Source organism: Mustela erminea, chromosome 2 (genome assembly GCF_009829155.1).
Source record: "Mustela erminea isolate mMusErm1 chromosome 2, mMusErm1.Pri, whole genome shotgun sequence".
Classification (NCBI taxonomy): domain Eukaryota; kingdom Metazoa; phylum Chordata; class Mammalia; order Carnivora; family Mustelidae; genus Mustela; species Mustela erminea.
The window spans coordinates 27,599,679-27,618,160 of record NC_045615.1 but is presented as its reverse complement, the minus strand read 5'-3'; the positions used below and the strand labels follow the sequence as shown (position 1 = coordinate 27,618,160).

The 18,482-nt window shown below is 39.8% G+C and overlaps 1 protein-coding gene across 3 annotated transcripts in view; it reads right to left on the bottom strand.

The window, feature by feature from the left end:
* Positions 1 to 764: 764 nt before the first annotated feature.
* Positions 765 to 18,482, bottom strand: part of SH3RF1 (SH3 domain containing ring finger 1) — a 217,346-nt gene continuing 199,628 nt past the window's right edge. For all 3 annotated transcript variants that reach the window (XM_032332580.1, XM_032332579.1, XM_032332578.1), the window contains exons 11-12: positions 12,156 to 12,496; positions 765 to 3,158 (exon numbers count right to left, since the gene is read on the bottom strand). In XM_032332580.1, coding sequence (XP_032188471.1) covers positions 2,990 to 3,158; positions 12,156 to 12,496 — 510 coding nt within the window. In that variant the 3' untranslated portion in view covers positions 765 to 2,989. The remainder of the gene's footprint in view (positions 3,159 to 12,155; positions 12,497 to 18,482) is intronic.

Below are 18,482 nucleotides of genomic sequence, written 5' to 3'. Positions count from 1 at the left end.
TTATAGGTCTAGTACTTCTTTCTATGGCTAAGAAACAACCTCTAGGGGCTCCTGGGTGGCTCAGGGGGTTAAAGCCTCTGCCTTCAGCTCAGGTCATGATCCCAGGGTACTGGGATGGAACCCCGCATCAGCAGGGAGCCTGCTTCCACCTCTCTCTCTCTCTCTGCCTGCCTCTCTGCCTACTTGTCATCTCTGTTAAATAACTAACTAAATAAATCTTAAAAAAAAAAAAAAAGAAACAACCTCTAGTGGCCACCAGATATTTTAGTGGCCATGAAGGGGGAGAGAGGAACAGACGTGGTAAAACTCCACAGGCTTTTTTTTTTTCTTAAATAACATATAATGTATTATTTGCTTCAGTGGTACAGGTCTGTGAATCATCAGACTTACACAATTCACAGCACTTACCATAGCACATACCTTCCCCAATGTCTATCACCCAGACACTCTATTGCTTCCCTACCCCCACCGCCCAGCAACCCTCAGTTTGTTTCCCAAGATTAAGAGTCTCTTATGTTTTGTCTCCCTCCCCAGTCCCATCTTCCACAAGCTCTTTTAAGAAGGCTTTAGACTTCCTGAGGAAGTAACCAAAGAAGGTTTGTTAGTTGGAGAGGTAAAAATGTATCATAAACACTAAATTGATTATTGTAGACATCTTCTGTTTGAGGTATATGCAAAGAATTTTTATGAAGTAGAAATTACGTCAAACATGTCTCAGGTTAAAAAAAAAGAAAAATTTTAAGGATTCATGCAAGGGACACGTAATGATTGAACATCAAATTTTAATCTTGAACCTTTTCTCCAGTCTTCAAATTATTAACACGAAAAGGAATGATAAATTGCAATTTTATCATTGCCATATCGCTGTGTAACAAGCCCTTGTTACAAAATCTCCATCTACTGTCTCCAAAAAACGAATAGAAAACCCATACATTATATTATCTAAGTGATCTATTAACAGATGAAATTTTAACCAACTTCATAGCAGGAAACTATTAACAGAGGTACTTCAATCACATAGCTTAAAATATGGAGAAAAGACAGGTAAAAAATTATCTTAAGCTGTAGTAGTCTTTTTACTTTTTAAAATTTTTATAAAATACACTAATTTCCCAAAATAAAGAATATTATGACACATTGGTGTCAACTTACACAGATGAAAGCTGATGTCAGCTTTTTTCCTAACTAAAGCTCATTTCACCAAACCTTTATATATTACATGAATATCCAAGTATTTTTAAAAAAATTCAACACACAGGAACATAATGTACAGTGTTTTATAAAAAAAAAAGTTAATTTAGGAATGATTTCATTTTCAACCACATAATATCTTTTTAAGACCATGAAACCTCTTGCTATTGCAAGAAGACTTTACAGTTCATGTTTCTATTTCCCATTTGTAATTCTCAAGAGTAAAAAATGAAAAAGGTTTTTTGTATGCTTGTTTTTGTTTTTGTTTTCCACAAGAAAACTGTAGCAACAAATTTCATTCACTACCAGGCTGTCTTCCCTCCTTTTGTTTTTAGGACTACCCAGACCCACGACTGCGTGGCACGGGAATGTAATGGGGAGAAGAGGTCAATGACATCAAAGAATGGATATAAAAAGACGGGCACAGCTGGATCCTGCCACAATTGTAAGGTGTGGGCACTTTCACTGGAGCAAGCCTACCAGAGCCGCAAGGGAACTGTCACAGAAGCAGTCTCCTGGCTCATCCTTTATATCAGTCAGCTGGGAGGACAGAAAGGAACATTTTCACTAATGACTTGTATAATGGCTGATGGATGCGTTAGCCAGGAGGGGAGGGAGTACACCCAGAGACCTTGGTGAGGAGCGAAAAGAACACTGTTTATTTTATACCTCCTGCACTGGTCACTTCTGAGCACAAACTAACCTCAACAGGAAATTTCAATGAAATATACATACCATGCACAGTCTCTATTACTGTGGGAATCCAGTAACACATGCAAGCCGGTGGGAAAAGAATCACAATGGATAAATGTAAACTTTTCACAGTGTTTCTTACATCCTTTGACTTCAGCACGAGGGCATCACTTACCACCACAATCTCACAAATGTTTTATTGTGTCCTGGGCATGCATATCACTTGGGGTAAAAATGGGCGATTACATTTCATAGCCATTCTCAGACAGGAGTACAACTTCAATTTTTCCAATGTCCAACCAATGAATTGAGCTCCTTCTGTTATAAAACTATATTTCTGAATACACTTTTTTTCAAGGGTTGTGCTTTATTTTTCCTTATCACTTCACTGACTTCATTCTAGGGAAATTAAAAACCTACAAAATTATATTGAGGACTAGGTCTTACAGTGATTCCTGACCAAACCAGAAAGACAGGGAATCACTAACTTCTTTTCTCTCAAGTTTCTGTCTCCCTACCCCAGGCCTTTATTGATACTGATTGAGTTATATGTTTTGATTTCCTGAAGAGGAAAACCAAATTAGAGAACTGGCATTTCTGGCTTAAAGATGCAAAAACTAACACAGGTAAGGGGAGGAGGTTCATTCTATGTCAAAAAGAATCTCTTGCTCTCAACAGGAGATAATCCAGCTTCTCCTTAGCTATCATTTCATAAATTAATAATTTCTTAAAATCAAAATCCAAAGAATTTATCTATTACAAGAAAAATTCAAGTTTAAAAAAGCAAATAAATTAGTTAAGCCTTGTAAACAATTGTCCATTTTAGCTATATATCTTTTTAAAAAAGGTTTTTCTGTATAGTTAATCAGACAGTACAAGGCACACCTTACACACCAGAATCTGGAATGACAGGACCCACATATACACACATTGCCTTCTTCACGCTGTTGGCGGGCCTAACCGTGCTGGGGTCACTGGGGTCACACACCAAGCCTTTGCTCATCTCCTGACCATCTGGAAGTCCACAAATGTGCTCTTTCCATTAAACTGCTTTGTGCTATTTTGTTGTGTGATGTGACTTCCAGCCTTCACAAGGTTAGTCTCCTCAGATGTTTTCCACAAAGCTTCCTGGGAAAAGGCCAGTTTTCCCATTACGTTGTAACGTGCCTTTGAACCAGCCATCTTCTCGCTTTTTATGAACGAACACAATATCTCCTTCTTTAAGTTCAAGCTCTGCCTCACTCTGAGGAGGATAGGAAACCACCACTCTGTGCCTAGAAAACAAGAGATATATTTTAGTTAAAGCCACTCAAAGTAGTACAAATGAAATAAAATTTAAAAATGGTGTACTACTGGTCTAACACAGCTTTAAACAAACAGAATAGGAAAAGTAACATTTGTAAAACAACTCAAAATACAACTATTCTCTGTTTTGTAGAGATTGGTTTTAATAGTTTGGATGTGTTTAACAGCTCACTGTCCGTGACACAGACTGGTTTGAGTGACCTTCACAGTATTCTTGTCTCCTCCCACAGAGAAAATTATATTCCATTTCCTAGAAGGAAATGCCCTGTCCTTCCATCTTCTCCAAGAAGAAAAGAGTGAATTTATTTGATTGGTGAGACTAGAAGCAGCTTAGTAGGTGGGTTCAGGCCTCTCTGAACTACCTGCCTCCAGGCTGAGTGGGCTCTGATCTGTCTTCACACTGGACGCAGGAAATGGTCAGGGATCAGGTCTGCCGCCTTGAAATGGATCTGGAAGTCTGTCTCTCTGTGTCTCTTACACTCCGGTTTGACATGGACGAGAGGCAGCAATTCCAAGGAAGTTCATCTGCCTTATATACCCAAATTCTCCCTTGGGCAGGCTGTCCTAAGGTCTAAATAGGGAGGGGAGGACCATAACCACAAATTCAGTCCATCACCACCAGTAATGAGGTTGACATCCTGATCTCCATTAATCTGATAACCGTGTCTCTTTCTCCACTGGTTTTCAACTCTGATATTAGTGAGAAAAGGTGTTAATTATCACTCAAGAATCCCAGGAGCCTTGTTGGTTTAATACTATCTGTATCTCCCTTCTTCCTTTCTCCTTAGTCTCCTTCCGTGAAATTAAGATTAACAGCCACGGAAGATAGATTAAGGTTTTTATGCCCCATGTTCTTTTATGTTTCTATTTTTCCAGCATCATTGCTCTCCTTTACTCCTCTCTTGCTCTTCCCAGTCAAAGGGGGTGGGGGAAAGGTGTCTATGTCTTGGCCTCCAAGATGGCCCCAGTAACTGTTGTCTCCTGGTATTCATACTCTTGTGTGATCTCCTCGCACAATCACAGGGATGGTCTTTGTGACCAAAAAAATACTGTAAAACTAATTGTGTGATTTCTGAGGCTAGATTATGCTGGGAAAAATTGGCTGCCATGTTGTGAAAGAACTTTACATCCCTATGGAAAGGATCACATGGTGGGTAACTGAGGTCTCTTTCTTTCTGTCCTTTTTTTTTTTTTTTAATTTTATTTATTTGAGAGAGAGAGGGAGTTGGGAGAGGTAGAAGGAGAGAGAATCTGAAGCAAACTCCCCACTGAGCATGGATCCAACTGCAAAATCATGACCTGAGTCAAAACCAAGAGCTGGATGCTCAGCCTACCGAGCCACCCAGGAGCCCCTAACCAAGGTCTCTTTCTAAAAGCCAACTAAGTAGCCAATAGTGATGTGAAGGAGTCACTTAGAAGAGAGAGAGTCCCCCAGCCCTGGCCAAGCCTTTAGGTGACCACAGCTCAGGCTGATATCTGACTGCAACCTCAGGAAATATCCCAAGCTGAAACCATCCAGATAAGTCACTCCCAAGTTCCCGACCCACAGAAGCTGTGGGGTAACAAATGTTTATTGTTGCTTTAAGCCACTCAATTTTAGGAGAAATCTGTCACATGGTAAAAGATAACTAAAATATTATCTTTTTTTAATCTATGATTTAAAAAAATGTGAACATATATCTTTCTCCATTTGCTGTTATGTGGTATTCAGTCATAAAGATGATTTTCAGTTTCTATTTTCTTTTGGTTCTTAAAGTCAGAAAACAAGCTTGTAGCCGAATAGGACCCACTCTTGACTGTAAGTAAAGAATGGTATAGCTTACATATTGATAGTCACAACAAATTCTAGAGAACTGCCCTTAAGCTATGAAACGAATTAGGGCCCAATCCTTTAAGAAGATCACTAGCTTCACCGACCTCCATCTCATAAAAACTAGAACTAACTCTTATTAAAAAGGACCATAGCAAGAACACCAGACTATTACTCTATTTAAAAAAAAAGAAAGAAAGAAAGAAAAAAGGCATCTCTGAAAAAGTAGAGTGAGTGCCCAAACAGTTCCTGAGCTGTTCTGGGCACACAAACCAAATGATCCTCCATGGTCTGAAGCAAGGTAGTAAAGCATGGAGGTTGACTTTTTATTTCTAAGAAAGAATTAACATGTTGAGCCCACTGAACCCACAAAGCTCGGGGTTCAATCATGCATGAACTGAGGAAGAAGGCATGGCACTGGGTGCAAAGGCACTGTGTGTGAAGCTCTGGGCTAGGGGTTGCCATGGCCTTAAAGGTCATTTGGAGTAGCTTAACTTTGGGCTAATTATCTCTGCTCTCTCAGTCTCAGTTTCCTTATCTGTAGAAAGAGATTGCTTTAACTTAAACAGGTTGTCATGTAATGGAGTAAGATTATAAGTGTGATGCTTAGCATGGTGTCTGTTACAGAGTTTATACTCCCAAATGCTAGCTCCTGCTGTGACCATATGACTTAGGCAAAAGCAGGCAAGGGTCTGGTGCTTCAAGGGGGTGAAGGATGGGCCAGGAAGTCACTGGCCACCTCTACCCAGGAAGCAGACTTAGGCCACAGCCTATAGAAGGAATGTCTGATAATGAGACTTAAAACTTAAGAATGGTAAAGTTAGGTTTTGGAATTCCTTCTCTGCTATCTTTAAAAGCAGAATAAATAATTTCATCATAGACTTATCTAAAGGAAGGGATCCAGATGAGATTTCTCAAGTCTGATGCCAACCTGCTAAAAATTCATGTAAAAAGCAATGTAACAAGTTGCCATTTGATGCAGGTTAAAATTTGAGCAAAGCTTTTTAAGTCTGGAAAGAAGCATACAAGTGACTCAGATCGCATTCAGAGTAGATTTCTCATGAAATTATTCCCCATCAGTTCTCTGTGAGCTGCCTTAAAGGTGAAATGGAATAAAAATAGTTCTTGAAAAACTTGAATTAGATTAATATTTGCATTTATAAAATGCACTAAACCAATTTTGTCAAAAATTTTTTGAACTAGAACGGCTGCTGGGCTAAGAACATAATCTTCCTGCCAAGTTCCCATTGGGAGCAAATTTTCATTGCTAAGTTATAAACCTCTAGGGGGGGTGGAACAAGAAACCATGTGCATAATGGAAACTGTGACACAGTCCTGATTGTATGAAGACTACCAGGTGCAGTGGTAACAGACTCCACTTAGCAGTCTTCCAGCTCTGATCTTGGCATTAAGCCCTGTAAGGTAGTTTGCACACATTTCTAACATAGACTCTTAAGGCCAAATTCTGGGCACAACTGGCCAACTATCTCAGGCATGGAAAGTGGAATGTTTACAGACGAACAAACAGATGTAAGACGCAGCTGCGGAGGCCCTTCACATCTGTTCCTCCACTGCCTCACTTGGATTATGCTTGCCTTTATTTGAGTGGGGCTTTGGGGAAGTTCTGAAGCTCAGAACCTCCATGGGACCTGCTAATCCCACTTTCAAAACCTGCACCTCATCATCTACTCTTCATTGTTGCTGCCACCAATCCTGGTGGACAAACTCATGACCTTCCACCTGGTCAAGTAATCGACAATCGACCTATCCTCCCTGCCTCCATCTATTCTGCCCCCATTCCGTTCTACACAGAACTGATGGACTCTTTCTTACTTTCTTTCTTTCTTTCTTTTTTTTTTTTTTTTTAAAGATTTTATTTATTTGACAGATCACAAGCAGGGAGAGGGGCAAGCAGAGAGAGAGGGGGAAACAGACTCCCTGTTGAGCAGAAAGCCCAATGCGGGGCTCTATCCCAGGACCCTGAGACCATGACCTGAGCTGAAGGCAGAGGCTTAACCCACTGAGCCATCCAGGTGCCCCCAGACTCTTTCTTAACTGGGAACTCTATTTGTAGGGTTTTTGTTTTTGTTTTAGATTTTACTTATTTACTTGAGAGAGAGAGATAGTGAGCGAGCGAGAGAGAGAAGGAGCAGGGGTAGGGGCAGAAATAGAGGGAGAAGCAGACTCCCTACTGAGCAGGGAGCCTGATGTGGGGCTTGATTCCAGCACTCTGGGATCAAAACCTGAGCTGAAGGCAGACGCCTAACCAACTGAGCCACCCAGGTACCCCACAACTCTACTTGTAGTTATCTATTGCTCAAAAATCATTACTGGCTTCCAATACCTATGAATAAGGTTAATCCTCAGCCTGGTATGTGAAGCCCTCAGTGATCTGACCTTCATCTTTCTTTCTATGTTTATCTACAGTGCTCTCCATGAGGGTATCAAACATGCCTCTAAACTGGAGTACATGGCTTTTACCTCTCCAATCCTTGGCCCATGTTGTTCCTTCTATTGGGAGTCCCCTGTGAGGATGCCTCTGCCCATCCACACCTGATGAGCCTCCCACAGCCAGGTTCCAATTTGCCCCTGCAAAATCTTCTCAAGCCCCATGGCTGGAAGTAAATTCATGCTCACTGAGATCCCAGAGGCCTCATGTACATTTCTTATGGCACTCAGCACAATGTACATTGCAGTGTTACCATCTGTATCCCTAATTTATTTTCCCAGACCACAAGCTGCTTGAGGGGTGACAGAATGGTAAATTCACTTTAAATGCCTCATATCACTTAGCATAGTTCATGATAATTCCTCCCCCCTTTTTTCTTAGAGAGAGAGAGAATGCAAGTGGGGGAGAAGTGCAAAAGGAGAGGGAGAAAGAATCTTCAGCACTCCATGCTCAGCACGGAGCTCAATGCAGGGCTTGATCTCATGACTCACAAGATTGTGACCTGAGCCAAAATCAAGAGTCAGACACTACTGAGCTATCTAGGTGTCCCTTGTGATAATTCTTAATAAGCATGTTGAGTGACAAAACAAAAGGCACAACATATAGTAAAACTGTTTTTTAAGAGGTGCAAAGCTCCCTAGAAAGGAATGTAATTTGACAAATGCTAACACATGCAAGGACCCTGAGAACATTATGCTAAGTGAAATAAGCCATACACAACAGAACAAATATCATACAGTTCCATGTCTGAGGTACCCAGAATAGTCAAACTCATAGAGACAGCAAAGTAGAGTGGTGGTTGTCAAGGATTGCCGAGGAGGGAATGGGGGCTTACTGTTTAATGGGTGCAGAGTTTCAGTTTGGAATAACAAAGTTTTACAAATGTATAGTGTTGATGCTTATTCAACAATATGAATGTACTTAACGTCACTGATTTTTACCTTAAAAAATGGTAAACTTTATGTATATTTTACTATAATTTAAAAATAGGATAAATGAGTAAGTGAGTGAATAAAAAAATAATGTAAAGATTAGGGGAAATAAAGAAAAATGAAAAAATGTCAAAAGCTGAGTGGTCCCTTGGTTGTTGTAAAGTATGTCTTCGAACAGAGCACCTGGGAAGCAGTGGGAGGTATACAGCATGGCTCACAGCCTTGGCGCTGAATGGGCCTCTGCTTCTTGGTGTCTTTGTGACCCTCAGTTTTTGTGACAGTTACCATGGTGGAATTCAAGAAACAGAGGCTTGCTATACAAAGAAGCTTCACTGATACCCCACTGCCAATCTTCCTGACTTGGGCTATGATGTTCAGTGTTCCACCTAAATGAGCACCTTCGATATTTTATTTGTATAAATTATTGATGTCCTTTATTTTTCTGGCCTCTCTTGCACTCTCTCCAATTCATACATTTTTTTTGTTGTTTCTAATCTCTCCTGGTACAGCCCAAATTGGACCCCTTGTGGCTCTGGGAGGCACCCTGTCCATCACCCTGGTCTGGGTAAATAACCTGCACTGCTTTCTGCCAGTTGCTACAGCAATCTAATACCCAATTAAGTATTTCACTGGCAAAACCATACTAGTTCACTAGTTCACTTTGTAGCTCTGCCTGAAGTCCAAGTAAATTATATCCATTGCTTCACCCAGTGGGTTCATTGTCACTACCTCAAATTAATCATGCTGGTTAAACCCAACTGACTTTCTGTAAATCTGTCTCTATCCAATTTGTGTTTCCCAGTGTTCTAGTTTAATCCCTGATCAAAGATCATAGGTTCTTTTCCAGTTTAGGACATGGGTTTATAGGTATGTGGTTATCAGTTTAATTCTTAATCTTCAAAATACACACAGAGATGATACACTGTGTCTCCTTAAGCCCTTATCTTTTCAGTAGAGGGGAAAAAAAGAAAAGCCCGTCACATATACTTTCTTCTACTGTCATCCTTTCTGAAATATTTTATTTCTATTTTCTCTTTGCAATTTCCTAATTATTTTTCTCCATTACCTAAAATAGAGCCCAAGATATTTATTCTATTATTTCTGCTATAATCAGTTAGACATTTTCTGCCTCCAGGATGGAGCATTGCTTGTTTGTTTTCCTCAGCCTCTCTAACAAACACAAAAGGATCCTTTTGTTCCTCAGAGAACTGTCTCAGCTAACACCAAGACCCATCAATACACCTCAAGATTCATCCTTTCTTACTGTGAAACTGCTTAAGTCTTTATGTCACGTGAATGCTTCTTTCCACTGAAGGCACTGGCTGCCCTACTCACATTCTTTTACTTTAGATTTATGGGACAGAGTCATGATTTGAGGGGAAATTTTATGCTTGCTCTCATTATAATCTGTGCAGGAATCCTATCTCATACTGTACCAATACTATGCAATCAGAACTACTTCTACAACATTTTCTCAGTAAAAATTCCACCAGAAGAACCCCAGGCTTCTTCTGTACTTTGCCAGAGCAGGAGCTGCTGCTATTTACAATGTGAATCAAGGAATCTAAGATCCTGAAATACTCTGAATCATACTGATGTGAAAGTTATTCTTCCCTTCATTTTTAGCAAAAGTACTTTTTATTGTGTTAAAAATGTTGAAATATCAAAACAGATAATCCCTAAATGATATACTTGGTAGCTTTCTACTAACCAAAAAATTTCATTCCCAGTGGATCATAAGTTGTTTTCCTACACTACTTGTTTCCACACATTTCCCCTATTGTTTTTATAGTCAGGCAGACCTAAGAATACAAGTTAAATAAATACTATCACTATCATTGTATGAAGGCAAAGGGGCTGTGAAAAGTTAGGCTAGCTATTATATTTAATATTCCACTGAACATATAGATTGTAAAAATATGAACTCGAGCAAAAATCTTCTCCGAAGACCCCTTTTCCACTTGTAAAAATTGAAATGGTTATATGAAAAACCTGCCCGAGAATTCCAGAGTGCCCATGCCCATCTGTTCCGTCCTTAAATTCTCCATGTTCCCTATCTGATGTGCATCCCCTTGCTTCCTGAACCACCAACACCTGCCTATATTAGCAATTTCTCCTTTTCAGATGCACTGAACAGCAGGAGCCTACTGTATGAAATGAGCTCCTCTAAGAGGAAAGGGCTGGAATGCAGAAGCCACAGAGACTGAGGACATCTGGCAAGTGAAAAGGAATGCATAATGGGGGAGGGCGGCAGCAGTGCCAGACCCAGTGCCTAGGGAGAGGCTGGGCAAAATGAACTATCACTCAGAACAGTCACACAAACACCACAAATGACAGGGAAAAGAGAAGAGAGACTCAGGGCATGAGGGAAAAACTGCAGATCAATGTCTGGGGGTGGGAAGGAAAGAAGGAGCCTTTGTGACCAAAAGAAAGTAAACAAGTCCCTGGACTAACTCCAGGGACAGAAGGCTCTATCCCTGGAAAGCGGAGTAATACTGCAGGGAAAAAAGGCTGACTCTCAGAATAAAGGATTAAGTGAATCCAGGACCAAATTTCAAAGCTTTACTAGGAGTACAACAGATGAGGGGAAAGACAGAATGATTTTATTTGTGGAGGACGAACCCTTTTTAAGGTAATGTCTCATATCACAACAGGTTTTATAAGGATTAGAACTACAGAAAATTATTTCACCTCACTATTTTCACTGTGAAAATAAATAAACTGTGTACTTTGTACTTACTGCATATAGGTTGTTTGAAGTTTTTTTGTTTGGGTTTATTTTTTGGTAAAAAGGTATGCTCCCGAAATTATACAAATGAAGGCCTCATATTTTGTTGGGCACAAATGTCCATCTGAAATACAGATCTGAGGTGAAGTTAAGTCTTTTTGAAGTTTAACATTTTATAGTCAAGACTCCAAATCAGTAACTGAAAATGCTACCCAAAATGCAAAAACCTTCACAAATTAGAAATTTGTGTTATTTATAAAATGGAGGTACAAAGGGAATAAAGCTTACAGAAATAATAAAACAGATGGCACTTTTAAAAATAAATGTTTATTTATTGATGCATTATGTATAAACTGTCCTCTATTTTTAGTGTACTTCATGCTTTCCTGGCCCACCAAGAGTGCTTTTTAAATTCATGTAACCCTAGCAGATATTTGTCTTAATTCATACATAGTTTTTGCCAGTGTAACTCCTAGAACTCCACTGGTTGTACAAAAAAGATCTGTTCCCATCTGTAATCATTACTGAAGGTGAGATCACTAAGACAGGGCTCCTAGTTCCAAGCAGAACCAAACCAAGTCACTGTGTCAAGAGGGGTTCATGTCAATGAGAACCGAGCCACACTCTCCTAGCTCAGGAAGAATAAAAAGAGAATTCTCTTAGTTGGCAGAATCTCCTAGACAACTAGCAGATAATGATGTCAACGTTAAATAAAAAAGACAAAGGATAAACAGAGGGAGCAGTTGCTGGAGATGGAAGAGTGGCAAGAAGGAAGATGCGAACCAAATTCCAGGGGTTAACAAGTTTCATCTGGATATAATTCTGAAGTGGTTGTCTGGAGAAAATAAACACAAAGAGGGTTGGAGGCCTAACCCATAGAAGAAACACAGCAAATAGTAAAAGACAGCCAGAGCTTGACTGTTACTATAAATTCAGTTAAAAAAAATTCGGGGGTTGTAGAAAAGTATCCTAACGTCAAAATAAGTACTCCAGTATAACGTTTGCTAGGCATTTCTCCATTTTCTCCGGAAACAACAGTGAGCTCACCTCTCACAAACCAGAGGCCTAGACTCATTCATAACAGGGCCCAGGGAAGAACATGGCTGACGAGGCGGTGGAGCGATGGGAACAGCAGAGTCCAGAGAGCTTGTCTTCCGATGAAGAGCATCCTGGGCCACAAGGGCAGCTGGGCCTTCCCCGTCTGTGGGGCAGGAGCCGGCCCTGCCGTGGGCGCCCCCTAGCGGCAGCTCAGGACCCACCGCTCCCTGCAGAGGCAACTCGCAGCCACCAAGCTCCACTTCCAGGGTGGGGGAGGCTGGAGGAGATGCTCGAGGCTTCCGTTTGGTAGAAGCGCCGGAAAGCAACTTCAACAAACCCTTTTTTTCTTTCTAGGAAAAAAAAAAAGTACATTAATTAGAGACGGACAGTACTGTTGTTATTGTAATTGTGATAGGGTGTTACAGTTTTTACTTTTGGGTTTGATTATTATTTTTTTTTTTTTAAAGATTTTTAAGTATCTCTACACCCAACATTCACAATGCCAAGATCAACAGTAGCATGCTCTACCCACTGAAGCAGTCAGGCGCCCCTGGTGTGATCTTCTGAATTAAAATTTATTTCTGAGGATATCTGGTTATTTGTGATCTAGCTCCCAAATTCTGTATGATATTAACCCAATCTTTTGCCTCTCTTTCTTTTCCCTTCTGCCTGCCTGTTTTTGCTTGTTTTGGATCCTCCAATGTTCATCACTATCTTCTACTGAGGTGGACTAAGCAGACAAAAAAGAAGTAAAAGAAAAACTCACCAAGATACATCTCAGGCTTGGTGAAGGCAGAACTGGACAGTTTAGGACAAAATGGAAATTTGTGATTATCGATTTAATTTCTTAAATGACTATCTTACCTCTAATTCTTACATGCTGAATTAAACATTACAGCATTTTACTCTCCATCCAAATACTTGATTCTACTTTTTTCAGCTTTTTTTTTTTTAAGATTTTATTTATTCATTTGTCAGAGAGAGAGAGAAAGCATGCACAAGGAAGGGGAGTGGCAGGCAGAGGGAGAAGCAGGGTCCCCGCGAAGTAGGGAGCCCAGTGTGGGGCTGAGCCGAAGGCAGACACTTAACCAACTAAGCCAGCCAGGTGTCCCCACAGACCTGATTCTTATCATTATAGGTAGTGAGGTCTTGATCAGGGTTAAGGACTAAAGCAATTCTCGCGTGTCACCACCTTGAGGAAATTTAGTAATCCAATAATGACAGAAGTCAAACCATTTCGATTATGCAAGAATCTCTTGGATTAGAAAGCCAAAACGCCACAAGATTTTATATAAAGCTTCAGTATATATAATCAAAAGTATATATAATCAAAAACATTTTTATGTCTCTTTGCAAGCAAATGTAGAAAAGAATTTTCTCCCCAGCAATCTTATGCTACAAAAACCATCTCTTGAATCTTTATCTCTTTGACACTTTGGTTCTTTGCTCTGCTAGGAAAACCAGATCTAGAGCTAACTTTTCTTCCTTTCCAAAACCTGCGTCAATGTTCCTTCTGATAACGAAGCATAGAAAATAATCATTTTACATCATTTTACTAAGGTGTCAATGACATGATAAAGACCTCTAAATGGAAACACTGCTTGAAAATAAAACATTTCATAAAAAATTCATTAGAAAACTCTATAGGCAAACTCAAACTGGAACCATTAAGGTCCACTAAAAGGGAAGTAGAATTCTGAGGTGCCTACCAAAAGACAGAACACTGAGGAATTTTTCTTGAGATTATTAGTTCATACTCAGTAAAAATCCCTTGGGGAAAAGGGTCTGAAGCCATAATAACACAGTTCCATTAGAGACAGAATGGCAGAAAAAAAGAACAAACTAAAGTGATGATTTAACCAGATGATGAAAAAGCATTCCAGGGAAAATGCATCCCAGGAAACTGCAGGCTCCATTTACCAAATACTGTTCACAGTACAAACTAACCCTTGGGTTAGAAACAGTAGACGGGGAAGCATAGTGAGGAGCACTGAATTCATTTCTGTATAGCTCAACTCAGGCTGCAGATGAGCAGAACCAATCATCTGATCCCAATTCCCCTTCTCCCCATCCCAGCCTGAGGAAGATTCTTCCACACTTTTCTTCAGGGCCTGGCCTTAACTCACCATTCTGGCTTTTGCTTCATTCCTATAACTTCTCATTTTCCAAGGGGCTATTAATACATTCCACTAAATGACACTACACACTTGGCATACCTGCCTGAGTGCCTGTATTTCATCCACCCGGTGCCTAGCGCAGAGCTGTACCTTCTGAAGCTGAGAGGCCAAGACTGAAAGAGGAGACGGCTAGGAGGAAGGGAAAAGACTGAGCTAGTCCCAGAGCTAAGGGAGTAAGAGAGGACATTTTGCAATTCCTAAATCCTGTGGAGATAAAGATTTCCTTTTATACAGTGGCCAATGAAGTGAGCTGACCAAACATCTGCCAGCCAAAGCTGCTGCCACTTCCTTAAGGGAGCCTGAGGTCTGGAGAGCCAACAAATGAGCTGAGAAAGAATAATGTCTACACTTCCAAGGGCGGCAGTCAGCCACAACTTCCAGCTCTTCCTGCCATGATGTAAGAAAGAACACTCTAATCCCTGGACCCCGACAGATCCACTGAGAACATCAAGTCCAGTGATAAATTACAATCTCAGCAAGCCATGGCTACAGATGTTTCTTAAAAGCTCAGTTCTGGGCACTCAGAAAAATTCAGTTAACTGAATGGCACTCAGGGAACAGTCTCTAAAATGATTAAGAAGAAAGATAACTTGGTTCATCTAAAATGATTAAGCACATTAAATACAGCTTGCTTTAATGACTTCTAAGGGATGTGTTATCATCATCAGCTGATGCCGACTACCCACGAAGCAGAAGGCAGAGGATTAGATGTTGTGGCAGGGTGTGGGGGTATGAGATGGGGTTGCTAACATGGGAAAGATGCTGTCCTAGTTCCACTGAACTGTGCATTTGATATCATATTCTGATGTTTTCTACACTAGCATAACACTGTGCCACTGGAGAGAGGATTTTGCAAACAGACAGTAATCATCTTTGTTTTTTCAAAATCCAACAGCAGAAATGAAACTATAGATGAATTAATAGAGACTACACTTCAGCAGAGCAATTTCTTAAATGTAGTTTTAGCATGAATGAAGAAGGGGCATTATCTTTTATTTTTTATTTTTTTAAAGATTTTATTTATTTGACAGACGGAGATCACAAATAGGCAGAGAGGCAGGCAGAGAGAGAGGGGGAAGCAGGCTGCCTGCTGAGCAGAGAGCTGGATGCAGGACTCCATCTCAGGACCCTGAGATCATGACCTGAGCCAAAGGCAGAGGCTTAACCCACTGAACCACCCAGGCGCCCGGGACATTATCTTTTAACAGGAACCTTAACAGTTCTCCTGTTGGTTTTCTAAGAAATTATTCCTAGATGGAGTAATGTTTTTATACTCATGATTTTCTCTCCAGAAGATCTGATGATTTAAAACCACACCTCGTACATAAAAAGAATAATCGGGGTCAGAAAATAATTACCAGATGATAAGAGTGTAATTTTTATATATAAAAATAATTTCTGAACATCACTTAAATAATTGTGAATAATCATATCACAGAAGATGAGTACAATATGGGAAACCTTAAGTTCTCCTTCCCAAGCAAAAATAAATTTCATTTGAGCAATTCATAAAGTTAACCACATTCTACCCACTGAGTCTTCTTTATTCCTCTCCTTGCCCTCCGATGTACAAAGAAAGTAGCAAGAGACAGTCTTCCAGGCCACTGTCATCAAAAATCTACACAGTCATATTTCCCAAAATCAGTCATTATAAAAGATCTCAAAAGCTTAATTCATATGATTGTCTAATAATAATCACTCATTCCTTGAACAAATATTTACTAAGTGCTGAATATGAACCAACAATGTGTTAGGCTCTGAGACTACAACAGTGAACAAGACAACAAGGAGTTCACATTCTCTAGCACACATAAACACTGCTGTAAAACAGGCACTCTGCAAAAAAATAAAGCAGGGTAGGGGGAGAGTGATTGACCAGGGAGTGCGGTCTGAGATGGGAGGCTCAGAAAAGGCTTTTTTAAAGAAGTGCAGGGAACGAGGGAAAGGCCATGTGAAACACCAATAGGTTCAAGAATCTTGTTAAATGCTTTTATAAGGATTTCCATATTTTTTCCTAACACCCAGCTGATGCGACAGGAACCAGTATTATTCTCATTGCCTGCACCTCTCTAAGGTTCCCTAAAATCACACTGCTAGTAAGGGGTGGAAGTGGGACTTGAACCTAGCCTTTGCTCTTCTGAGAGTTGAGCACAGGCAACATCCCTAGAAGCACATCTACTCGATGGAGTGATAAGAGCAGGTATGTTTGCCTGAGGGATGCACATCATAAAGGTCACTCTGTATGGAATTATGTGCATATCCACACTATCCATACCCGGATCTCAGCTGTTGGCAGGGGCAGGAATGGGACTCCGATCACTTAACATGGACAGTGGCTTCTCCTGGAGAAAAATGAAGTGGCGAAGCTCACAGACCAACTTGTTTTTGACAACAAAATAAGAACTGGAAGTGCAATCATATAAGCAAAGAAAGTGATCAGTAGGAACTCTGGGATAAGTGTTCAGAACAGAAGAAAATGGCTATTTTTAAAAACTTTATTCTTAAGTAATCTCTTATACCAACTTACAACCCTGGGATCAAGAGTCAATGCTCTACTTACTGAACTAACCAGGCACCCCAAAAATGGTTATTTAAAAACTAGATGAACCCTCTGCTTAAGAAAACCAAGAATTAAGAGCAAAGGTCCTCAAAGAGCAGATTGTTTGAAGAAGATCTATGGCTCCTACAGGGAGGGAGTCACTAGGACTTTGGGGGTGGGACTTTGAGGCACTAAATGTTGATCTTTTGTGGGCCACTTGTAGAAATGTTATCTTTTAGAAACAAATCTAGGATATGGCAGAGGGCATGAGAACCAACACCTACTGATGACTGTTATGGGAATAAATGACAATGTCAGAGAAGAATTACACTATGAAGGTAGGGGAAGGAAATGGAAGCAGGTGAAGTAAAGTGGGGCCTCAGAGATGGTTTCTCTTCTTTCTCTATGCGAGGGTTCAAACTGTTAAATTAATTATACCATTAGAGATTTGATTAGAGGCTATTAAGACTGAGGTGATTTTAATGTCCTAGCAGCTTCCGTTAGCAAAACCAAAACCTAAACTTGTAAACACTTCCAGGTTAAGAAATCAAAACCTAAGGATAACCAATCACAAACAGCCACCTGGGCTTTCCCAAATAAGGCAGCCACTTAAACTCTAGCCAATCAAATAATGTCTCTGTTCTGCTTTGATGTGTCCTCTACAAAATTCTTGCCCCTGCCTCCTGTTGGTAGAGTGCTCCTAAGCACTCCAGTTTGGCACTGCCTGATTTGAATACGTTTTACTCAAACAAACTCTTGGAATTTTTAATATGTATCAATTTGTCTTCTAATGAAACTTAGAAAATATAAGAACAGTCAATTACATAATTGGTGTGGGGAAAAAAGATTTTATTTTCTGGATAAAAAAAAAAAAGCAAAACATACTAAAAATATTTACTGTATTTTGGTATATGAGGGGAAAAAAGTATATATACACTATAGTATTAATGGCTGTCTTTGAAATCTTGGATCATATTTAGGTTTTCAATTTGAATATTTAGATTTTTCTCTCACTTCTAAATAAATATGTATATTTAAAAATTTTTTATAATAAGAAAACACAATAAAACACAGGCACACACACAGGAGTATCTCATAAGGATTTGGAAATTCATCTGGAGACTAGCTGATTAAATAATGAGGGCTTCAAACTGAATATGCAGTTAGAAAAATGTCCAGATAGAGCTGTTAAACTGATAACTGTAGAAGATATGAGGGATCCCATAGAAAGAAGAATAACAATGGCAGAAACGTCCAGGACTTCAAATAAGAAATAACAGATAATGTTTGGAAATATCTTGTAGAGTTTCAGATGCTTATTTATCAAACCACAGAACCAAACCACAGAACACAGTTACCAGACAAATTAGCTACAGGACAAAACCACTTTTTTTTTTTTTTTTTTAAATCAAGGACAAAAACACATTTGAGGTAGAACTTCCAAATAAAATATTGTTCAAAAGGAATAGCTTAGTTAGGCAAGGAGCCACAGTAGTCCTGTGTGCACATCAAAAAGTTATAGATCTCCATGGAATACCAGTGGTAGCTCACTGCGGACAATTTATGTAGAGAGAAAAGGACAGGGCAATTGACAAGCTATCATTTGGGAGACACACCACA